The 11,015-nt window shown below is 28.9% G+C and overlaps 2 protein-coding genes across 3 annotated transcripts in view; one reads left to right on the plus strand and one right to left on the minus strand.

The window, feature by feature from the left end:
- The window catches only part of LOC107449004 (pancreatic triacylglycerol lipase-like), a 22,291-nt gene extending 21,309 nt beyond the window's left edge, over positions 1-982 (plus strand). The window contains exon 10 of the mRNA XM_043049198.3: positions 731-982. Coding sequence (XP_042905132.2) covers positions 731-833 — 103 coding nt within the window. The 3' untranslated portion in view covers positions 834-982. The remainder of the gene's footprint in view (positions 1-730) is intronic.
- Atg6 (Beclin-1-like Atg6) lies at positions 824-7,241 on the minus strand. Of its 2 annotated transcripts, none has more exons than XM_043049199.3 (2): positions 7,116-7,241; positions 824-2,415 (listed from the first exon to the last, which is right to left on the minus strand). In XM_043049199.3, the coding sequence occupies exon 2, from the start codon at positions 2,388-2,390 to the stop codon at positions 1,074-1,076; it is 1,317 nt and encodes a 438-aa protein (XP_042905133.1). In that variant the 5' UTR covers positions 2,391-2,415; positions 7,116-7,241; the 3' UTR covers positions 824-1,073. The 2 variants fall into 2 exon arrangements, with proteins under 2 accessions (XP_042905133.1, XP_015919894.1); XM_016064408.4 differs by having other exon boundaries at positions 6,893-7,175.
- Positions 7,242-11,015: the final 3,774 nt, after the last annotated feature.

Below are 11,015 nucleotides of genomic sequence, written 5' to 3' on the forward strand. Positions count from 1 at the left end.
TTAAAAAAAATTGGACAAATTTAATTTTTAAAACACAAAGTTCACCAACGTTGGCAACTCTATTTAAACTAAAGACTTTCATTACAAAAGTGTAAGTATATTTAACACACCTAACAGTAAAAAAAATATTATATAATAAATACTAAAGGGAAGTTGTATACTGTTAAATTTTATTTTTGCATGCAATTTATATGGTGATTTTTAAATAAATTCTTTTTCATAATAATTTTTTTTTTCCACAACACTTTTTATAAACACTTCACAGCATTCGCATAGTTAAAATACTTTATTTTTTTAAACATAGATGGATTTGAGTAGGCAAAAATAATCACACAAAAGAATGAAAAAAAAATTTCCTGGCATGAAAAATTAAAATTGCCTTGAAATATATTTGTCCTCTCAGGAATTTAAAATATTTTTTGACTTATACACTAAGCATTTGCACAATTATTTGCCTAAATTTCCTGATCTATTCCTGAACACTTAACTCTGTATTATTTTCAAGCTGTTTAAGTATTGTAAGCATAAATAAAAAATAAATAAATAAAAATAATGAAGGAAAAAGACCATTATCGATTAGGTGATCCTAAAAGACTGCATACAGTTCTCTTAAATAAATTCCAGTGGTATCGCCATTTTCGGTGAATAAAACAATATGGTACTGCTAATACCTATTTTCAGCTTTGTTATAGTAATAAATTTATGTTTTAATATAAATTCGTTGTTACAGAAACCCAGGAAAACAGATTGTAGTGTGTGGTCCAGAAGCTCCAATACAAGCAGAATTCAAAGTTCAACTAAAACCAGGAAATCATTGCATAAAAAACTTATAACAAACAACTTTATTCATTTAACAAAAAGCTTTCATCCATTGCTCATACATTGTAATTTAAATACATAAATAAAGCTGGTAATTTCAGAAAAAGCATTCGAGCAATTATTGTATTTTATAATGAATAAATAAATATTTTTGAGTACAAAATTCAATTAGATTTAAATAATTTCTAACATTCTTATGCCATAACACATACATTATTCAACACAGGAAGCATAAAAGACGTTTAAGATAATACTTAAAATTGACTTTGATTATTATCATGAAATTGAGTGGAAACCCAAGCTAAAGCCCATTTTAGATTAGTTAACATAAATTTAAGCGCTTTTGTCCATTGTTCTTCAGAATTAAATTGCACTTTAATTGAGTACGAGCTTTTAGAACTTTTATCAATTATTTTGCCTTTATCCATTGCATAAGGCAAATGAAAAGAAGCATCTCCACTTTCAACTTTCTCTTTGAATTGCTGTAAGCAATCGAGGAATGCAACCATTGCAAGATCAAACTTATGATCCAACATGAAACGAATGCCTCCGAAACAATACAAAGGCAAATCTTTGGACTTATTTTCAAGGGTTTCTATGTAGGAATGGTTACCATAGGGTACAAGACGATAACGCTCAAATGTAAGATTAATCTTCTTCGCTAAGGAATGTAATAACAAAACAGTTTGGCCCCAGGCTGCATTGATTTCAGGCCATTCCACAGGTACTGTGGGTAATCTGCCAAGACGAAAATTGTTTATAGTTCCAAAATGGCCATTGTGCCAGATATGGAAAGTGGCATTAAACACATTAGTTTTATTCAGTTTGTCTAATTGTGCTTGAGCATATCTAAGTTGATTATTAACACTACGTTGACTGTCTTCAGCCTGTAGTAGTTGTCGTTGTACACGACAGTATTCTTGCCAGCGTTTTTCTTCTTCCCTCTGCAAAGATTCCCATTCATCTTCGCACGTTTTAAGAACTTTCTTCATTTCTTCTTCTTTCGACTCCATATGAGACAGTTCTGCCTCTAGATCAGCTTCCTCCGTTTGAAGACTAGATAACTCGGTCTTCAACTTCTCCAGATCATCCTCTTCATTTCCCATTTCAAGATGTTCAAGAAAATCCCTATATTCCTTGCATTCTTCTTCAGCGATTCTCAACTGCTGGTCCATTTGATCCAATAAGTTATCAGTGCATTCTTCACATAATGGATGATCCACATCAGACTGATCAGACATAATATCAAACAGAGCAGCAGAAACTCTTAAAGTTTGATTACTATCCAAGGGTAAATTAGAGAATTCATCTATGACCATAAAATCACTGCTTGCATCAGCAAACTTGACAGGTAGAACTATTTTTCTCATAACGCTACTTTCATCCAACTGCTTCTGGAAATTTTCTATTAGATAATTTCTATTTTCCCGATCATTGTTAGGATGAAGTGGCATAGATAACTCTGATATCGTTTGAGAATCTAAATCCCTAAACGTTGGATGCAACTTCAAGGGTTGGCAGCATCTCTGGCAACAGAAATTCACAGATACCGTTCTCTCCTTTAATGCCATTTTTTCAAGGGGAAAAAAATTAAACCTGCAAAAAAATACTTCCGTTAAAAATATAAACGTATAAAATTTCGATATTATTAGACAGCAGGGTTGACATCACTTGATTTATATCAACTGATTTTTAAAAAAATAATAATAAATTATGGATTTAAGTACAAAGTATTTTTTAAGACTGATTTCATTGAGATTGAAAATCTTATACACTGAAATAACGCTTAAATTATTATTTGATGATTAAAATGAAATTATAAATAAATAAAAAGAGATGAGAAGATTAAATTGACATAAAAGTTTTAATTAATAATTTACCATGCATACCAATAACATTTTTTTGTCATTTTAAGGCATTAATAAAGCTTTTTTTAGAGTGTTGATTGCTAAATGTAAAAATAAATAAATAATAATAATAGTTAAAAATATCTTATATTTAAAAAAAATCCGTTTTTTTATTTAAAGGAAAAAAAAGTATTTTACCAACCCCTATAAAACAGACTAATTTATGCTTGGCTCAATTCTCAGACTTTTTTACAATATAACGATTCTTGTGAGTCTTACACACATGCACTTACACCAGGTTATTATAGTACAAATAAACATTGTTATTAATAATGCATTATAAAGAAATTTTGTTGATTGAAGGAGTTGATGTATTGGCCATAAGTTGAAAATGTTGATTGGCGTATTTCCAATCGTCCATATATTATTCAAGTATGATGAAGGCAAGACTGATGTAGATATTAAACAATTGGAACTGCTTGAATGAATAATTAAATTAGATAAGTAATAAAAATATTTTATTTCGGAAAAATGGAATCATATGGAGCACCAAAGTTAAAAATGATTCCTTTTTGCTGATTAGAATGATCCATGGGCTGAAGAGTGTGGCTGCAGGGCCGAGCCCCACAAGACACATCTGCCGACCAAGAAATTAAAAATGCGAGAAAGTTAAGGAATCCATATATTGGCTATTAATTGATTAAATTCAATGCCAAGGCTCCTTTTCTTAGCCTTACGCATTCAAATGTGTTGGCAGAAAAGAAAGTGGAAATAATAGACATCAAATAAACAAATATACAAAATATCAATCAATAGACAAAACATCAGCAAAAATATAATGGTTTTCGAATTCTATGCTAATGTGTTAGACAGATTTGGGGGAAATCTCTAAAAATAGATTTTATTCTGCACTCAATTCAAGGTTGTGTTACAAAAAAATTACAGATTATTTTAATGATTTTTATTTATTGAAAAGTATTAAATAAGATAATAATTTGGTTTTTGAATGTTAAGAATATGTTATGCATATTTCAGCATGACATGCATACAGTATCCTATGCAGGGTTATAAAATACGTGGAGCAATTTTGACAATTAATTAATGACAATTTGAAATAGACTATTTTGCTGCTCAAAAAGCTAAAAAATTTGCATTATATTTATCTTATCAACATTTGCAAGCAATACTATAATTTTTTTTCCTTACATTCCCTAAATCTAGGATATATTATTCCCATTTCTAGGACATATTATTCATACCAATTATTTTAATTTATATTTTGAAATTTGTCTAATTTCATTTCAGTTACTGATTCTCTAAATCAGAACTATAATTTTTAAAATAATAACATAAATTCAACTTTGATGTCCTAGAAATTAATTATATTAAAATTTTATTAACTGCCTGTTAATGAGTGTGTAGTGGGAGATCCCTAAGAACTGAAACGGATAATGTCAAGAATAATAAAAAGTAGGATTCTCATGATTAAAAACCCTTTCATTAAAAAAATCATTGATTTATATGATTCATTATGATTTTCTTTTTATATCACAGATTTATGTAGAAAATATTATTTATACAGAACTGCATTATTTAATATGCACTTACTTAAAGCTCTAATAATGAATTACTGATGTCAAATCTCAATGATAATTTTATCATGCAATTTATTCTGGTAATTTTGACCATACTTTTTTCTGAAGAAAATTACAATACTTATTTTACTTTCCAAGATTATTTTATTCTTATAATAACAACATTTTATTATTATAATAAGGAATAGGTTAATAAATTAAAAAAACATAATAAGATTTTTGTTTTCTCTTTAAGAACTTAAATGATAACATTTCAATATTCTTTCTATGTCATTTTCATATTCTAATGTGTTCATCGTAGTATGTAAAATTATTTGTCGTTTCACTGTCAGTAAATATACTTCAATTATATCCATTTAATTTTATACAATATATATTTATTTCGCAAATTTATTTTAATGCAACCAATTTTAAATCTTATTAAATGTGTAATTAATGAATCTACTTGTAATTAAAGAATAAAAACTTCCTTTGCCAAGAACAATTTAATTTTAAAAATGCTTTCTGATCTAAATTTACTTTTTTTTTTTTTTTTGACAAATTGATTCCCTGTCTTTTCAATTAATTAAGGTTTTAAGCTTGATAAAAAAAAATTGTAACTGATTTCATTTATTCAGTAATATGTTTGCCATAATCAAATAATAATATTAACCTTTTTATTATTAGGGGTGTTAAAAATTTTAGTTGCAGCATTGTTTTTAAATAATATTAAGTTTTATTTATACATTTAATCAGAGTTGTAAACATTAAACAAGATTTTTTTTTTTCTGTTCGAAAATGAAATAAAAAATTCCAATTTCCTAATATTATCAAGTCCCAGTAATATTTTATCGCCTAATATCCAATAGTTTAAAATAAAACATGCTAACCCAGACTCACTAAAACCTTAAGCACACTCCTGTATATTTATCTTGTTATAACATTAGTTTCAACCTTATTGTTAATTAGTATCTCAAATTTTTGTGAGAATACCTTAGTACATTATCTACAATTTAAAATAATATGTGCTTTTAAAAATATTAATTTTAAATTTTAAATCACAATAATATATATAAAAGAATATAGAAGTAATTAAAATATAAATATTTCAATGTACATAGCTTGTATTTAATTCTATTATAAACTTAACATCAAGAACTGATTGATTGAAAATGCAGTTATGGAAAAAAAAATCTTGGATTTTATTTATTTTGGATTGAGTAAAATCATAACAATCCTGACTCTATTATACATAGAAAAATTGTGACCATTTTTAAAAAATAGCACAATATTTCCTACTTAATGAAACAAATGCATTGACTTATTTGTTAAATAACAAAAAAAACAGCTTTTTAGGAATATTTCTTTTCAGAATTAAAACAAATCCCACAAAAACATAAATTCAAAATAGTTTCATTAAACATATTACAAGGTTTTCAATACAAGGTTGTTTTTTTTTATAAACAAAGACTTTAAATTCTGAATCATATGCCGATATAATTAATAAATAAATTTAGGAGGATACAATTTGATAATGCATTTAATGGCTTACCATACAGCAAATGAGAAATTTATGACTAACAAAGACTCTAAATTTTATATGTTTTTAAAAATTCTGATGTAGCATGCACCTTTCAACAAACCTTGAAACAAGTAAATCTTAAATTAATGAGGTAGATTTTGATGAAGTGTGATTAGCAGTCTCATCCCATCACAATTTTAAACTAGTCAATTGATGCACAGATCCTTTTTTTTTATTTTTTTTATTTCATTTTTTGTTTTTACTGAATTTTGTTTTATTATTAACTTTTCAGTTTATGCCTCACTCTCCTTCATAAAATATCTTAGAAAACACTAACCATTAGAGTTAAAAGTAAAAAATATAATTTAAAAATTTTTTTACAAGAACAATCCGTATTGTGATCTGTCATGCCAGCAACAATTGCAAGGTTGTCAAATAGATTTTACACTTGCAAATATTTTTAAAAAAAAACATGTAGATGTTTGTTTTAAGGTGGTTGGTTACCAGTTAGAATCTTTGAGTTGGTCCCCTTCTGTCATTATTTTTATTTTCTTTGTTTAGTTTATGGAAGGCCGCTGTCCAAAAGTACCAAGATTTGACAATTATTATGCTGGAAATCATGATACAGAAATACACCCAAGTTAATATCTTAAAGAATTTTAAAACTTTTTCAAGCTTGTATAACTGTCATAAAAAGAAACATTTGTTAAAGATTACAATCGGGAGCCAAATGGCAATTAAAAAACAAGCTAATTTAAATATTAAAATAAATCTAGATCCAATCACATAATGATAACAAAAGTTGCGTAAACAAGGTGACGTTTTTGAAAGCAAAGAATATCATAACCAAAAAGGGGCTTCTATCAAGACAGAACGAAAATTATTGCAAAACCAATAGGCCCCCTGATTCTTCAATTAATCTTATTTACATAAGAGCTAAAAAACGTTCTTAAAACTAATTTCTTTACTACCCCAAAATTTTCTTGGAAAACATAAGGAAGGAGGAAACGCAATCATCATGCTCGCGAAAAATGAGCATTTAAAACAACTTCAATAAATAAGGTCAATTTAAACTATTCAAAACAAAAATATATCACTACTTATTGTTATAATTCAACCTTTTAACTTACTTTAGAATATTTCAAAAGCATCAACAAACTTCTTTCCTTCGTTCAACGCAGCCGTAAAAAGAAACAGCTTTTACTTTCAAAAGTCGGATTTAATACTTTCAAACCAGTTAATAAAACTTTCCATTTAATAATAGTTTTGACAAAATAAAACAAAATGATATTTGAATACACAAATTATTAAAAAAAAAAGGTCAAATTTCAAAACAAATACTAACAAACTCACTATTTAATATTGTTTACACAGTACATTTCCGCCGACTTATTTTTGTAATCCTCCAACATCAAGCAAGCTATTCTCCAGGAGCTATTCTTGTTGCATGCATTTCGACCATATTACGACTTCGCGTGCAGGTCGTCGGGCTACTGAAGCGGAGGCGCCACCCCCTCTGCAGAGGATCAAAATTGTGATGGCATGTCTTCGGATCATCCTCAGGGACGTTTCCCAGATCATCGCCAATAGCCCATTGTGCAGCTCTAGTGCGACGTGAATGAACTACAACAACAACATCGACCATATTACTGCACAATAAAGGTTCCAGCTTTTTTTTTCAAGGGCCATTCTTTCTGCCCAAAAAACAATCGCAAGTTTAAACTTCGTGAGGAGATAATAACTCGTTTATTCACCAATCACGTTCTTGCTCACTTGTCTGAATTCGCATATTCTCTTCGCGCACTTGTCTGAATTCGCTTTTGCACTCGTCTGTTCCGTGAATTTGAGATACAGTGAGATTGATCCTCATGAGTAGGATTACCACAGCACGATGGATTAGCTTTAGCTTTAAAATGCTTGCTTTAAGCTTTAAAATGCTTGTCAGAACAGTGACGCGATGATGATGACTTTTTTAATTTATGGTTGACTTATTAATCATGGGAAAAATTGGAAATCTCTGAAAGCCCCCCCCCCCCTAATATTTGAAAGACAAAGAACATTTTCCTTAACCATTATAAAGTTAAAAACAAGAAACAGATAAAAATCATTCATCTTTTTGTACAGTAGACCACCTTGAACAACCTTTGATCAAAAGTTCGGATTTCCACGTTCTAGGACTCAATCTTAATGGCTGACGGAGAGGGTGAAATCAAATATTAAGAATTTATTGCACATTGTCATGCCGCATTATTAAATATGTTTTGGTTTCAAAATTCTTTAAAGGCCCCTTGGTTCCAAACATTTTGAAGTTGGGCCTGGTTTTACAGGAAAAAGTTTTTATACTCAGAATTCAAAGCACATTACACCGCAATATTAAGTATATTTATGTTTCATACCTCATCATTGCGAAGTTAAAATATCATTTTGAGTCAAAGCATTTTTCTTTTTTTTTTGTTAATTTACGTCGCACTAGAGCTGCACGGTGGGCTAGTGGCGACAGTCTGGGAAACATCCCGGAGGATGATCCGAAGACATGCCATCACAATTTTGATCCTCTGCGGAGGGGATGGCACCCCCGCTTCGGTAGCCCGACGACCTGCGCGCGAAGTCGAGCACTTTACGGTAGCACAGTATAACGAGGACCAATACCGCACACCCTCGGTCCCTACGCAGACTGATCCAAGTGGTCACCCACCCGCACACTGACCGCAGTCCGTGATGCTTGACTTCGGTGATCTGCTGGGAACCGTGTCTTAACGATCAGTCCACTGCGGGACAGATTAATTATAGACTTGCAATTTATTCACATTACTTCCCAAATCCAACAACAATCACCAATCAACGACAATTGAGAAACAAAATATTCCTCACATATTTATAATTATAGCATAATGTTAATGATGGCCTTCTTACTATGTGTGGCACACTACCTTAAAATAGTTACTTCCCAATCTAACAGAGTGTTTATTTTATTAAATAAGTAGATATATTCTTGATAAAAACATTGATAATGAATAATAAGTAATGGAAATTGTAACTTAAAAACTTCTGTAACTAACAAGGGAAACTAGGGAAGTGTGACTCGCCAATTTTGAAATAAACTAGTGTGATGTATGCCTTATGAGGAATAATTTTAAGGGGCAACATTTGTTTCGGCCCATAGAAGGTCCTATGAGAGATAAAAAATAATTCAATATATAGAAAAATCGGTATTTTATTATTTCAATGCAGACTATTAGTTATTGTAATTGTCTCATACTCCAATTAGTTTTGTGGTATATTCACCTATATTTATTGTCAAAATTGATTTCGAAAATTTTATATATCTGTAGTTTTTCAGAAAAACCCGTTAGGTTAATTTTAAAAAAAATTGACATCAAATTTTTTAATTTTTTTCTTCTTCAAAAAACTTTCCAAATTAATTGGAGTATGTAATTGCAAATCAATTAATTAATAATTAATTAACGATTAATAAAAAAATTAATTTTTTGATTAATTTATTAAGTAGCAAATTAATTAATTATAAATTAATTGGATTATGAGACAATTACAATAACTAATAGTCTGCATTGAAGTAATAAAATATCGATTTTTCCATAGGTTGAAATATTTTTTATCTCTCACAGGACCTTCCATGGGCCGAAACGAATGTTCCCCCTAAAATTATTCCTCATAAGGCATACATCCCACTAGTTTATTTCAAAATTGGCGAGTCACACTTCCCTAGTTTCCCTTGTAAGCCAGTACACTTAACTATTTACATTGTTGTAAGCAGGCCAAAAGTTGAAAAGCTAAGCAAATCAAAAAATTTATTTATTAGTTTTAATATTATAAAAATATTTCAATTTCTTTTTTTAGTATAATTAATAAATACTTAAATGAATAGGCATTATTTCTTAAGCATTTGTATTTAAAAATAAATTTTGAGATTTATGATTGATCTGTTGTGGACTAATTTTGTTTAACGATGTAAAATGATCTATAAAACAGTAAATTCCAAACAATAAAATGGGAAAAACTATAAAATTCACAGAAAGAAACAAAAGGCATAATTTCTGGCTAGCTCTGGATAAGTTACTATTTTTCTTTTAAAAAAAATATCGCAAATACAAGTACCAAAGGCGATTGTAGTTGGAACAAAATTTTCGAATTTCCACTCATTTTATCATACTTGAGAACCACCATTTAAAAAAAAAAAATTTCAGTGCAGGGTTTAGGACAGAATGGATTAATCTACGGTTTAAACCGCCCTGTCCAAAACCCTTTTACTCGAATCATATTACAAGTTTATCTGAACAATATTTAAAAGGTAAAATAAACATAGAACTAATAACATATTGATAATTAAATCTACTAGAGAATATTTGTTTTTAAAAGTATCATGTTTTATTAATATTGTTTGACTCTTCAACTTAAACAAAGGATTATTAATCAGTAATCAAGTTCAATTGGTCCTCTCATTCAAGTACATAACAGAAGTTTGACTTTGCCATACAAGTTAAGCTATTAGGGAGTAAGTGCTCGGTTTGTCATAAACAGGTTTATTTATCTATAGTTCTATTCAAGAATACTTTTATTTCATCCATGTTCTAATCTTTTAGCATAGTGGTGATACATCACCAGTGTCAGTAATTGAAACTGAAGTTATGCCCCTCAAAACTGTTAATACATTTTTCAGTTATTTTGTATTTCTCATTTAAACTAATATATTTATATTTAAAAACAATTTTCTTTTAAATATAATGTCTTTTTTATCATCCTGTGATGCAGAAATTATAACATTTTTCAAAAAAAATATTGTGAAAGATAAAAGGTTAATTTTTAAACAAATTTAGTAATTAAATTTTTTTTTTTTTTAATATTGCATTATTTATTCTTATGCAAAAACATTATTTATCAGTATTAAAAGCATATTTATATTTAAAGGGTTAGGTATTCACTTCTGTTGTTCAATGAACTGTGGAGCTTCAAAAATTATAAACGTTTTCCTATTATATTATCTTATTTTCCTTTAATAAGTTAAAGTAAATTGTATTAACAATATCAAATATTTATTGATACATGTAATTATTATCTGCACAATGGTTACACCTATAGAATTTTTACCTTTTACCAAAGTTTAAGTTTTTGGACACTTTAAGACAGTTTTATCCAGTTTAGGACAGTAAAACCCACATGTCCTGTCCAAAACCAGTTTAGGACGTCCAAAACCCCAACCTTGGTTCAGTGAGAAGAAAGTGTTCATTATTTTTT

The sequence above is a fragment of the Parasteatoda tepidariorum genome, chromosome 4 (genome assembly GCF_982258835.1).
Source record: "Parasteatoda tepidariorum strain Cologne lab strain chromosome 4, Ptep-v5.0, whole genome shotgun sequence".
Lineage (NCBI taxonomy): Eukaryota > Metazoa > Arthropoda > Arachnida > Araneae > Theridiidae > Parasteatoda > Parasteatoda tepidariorum.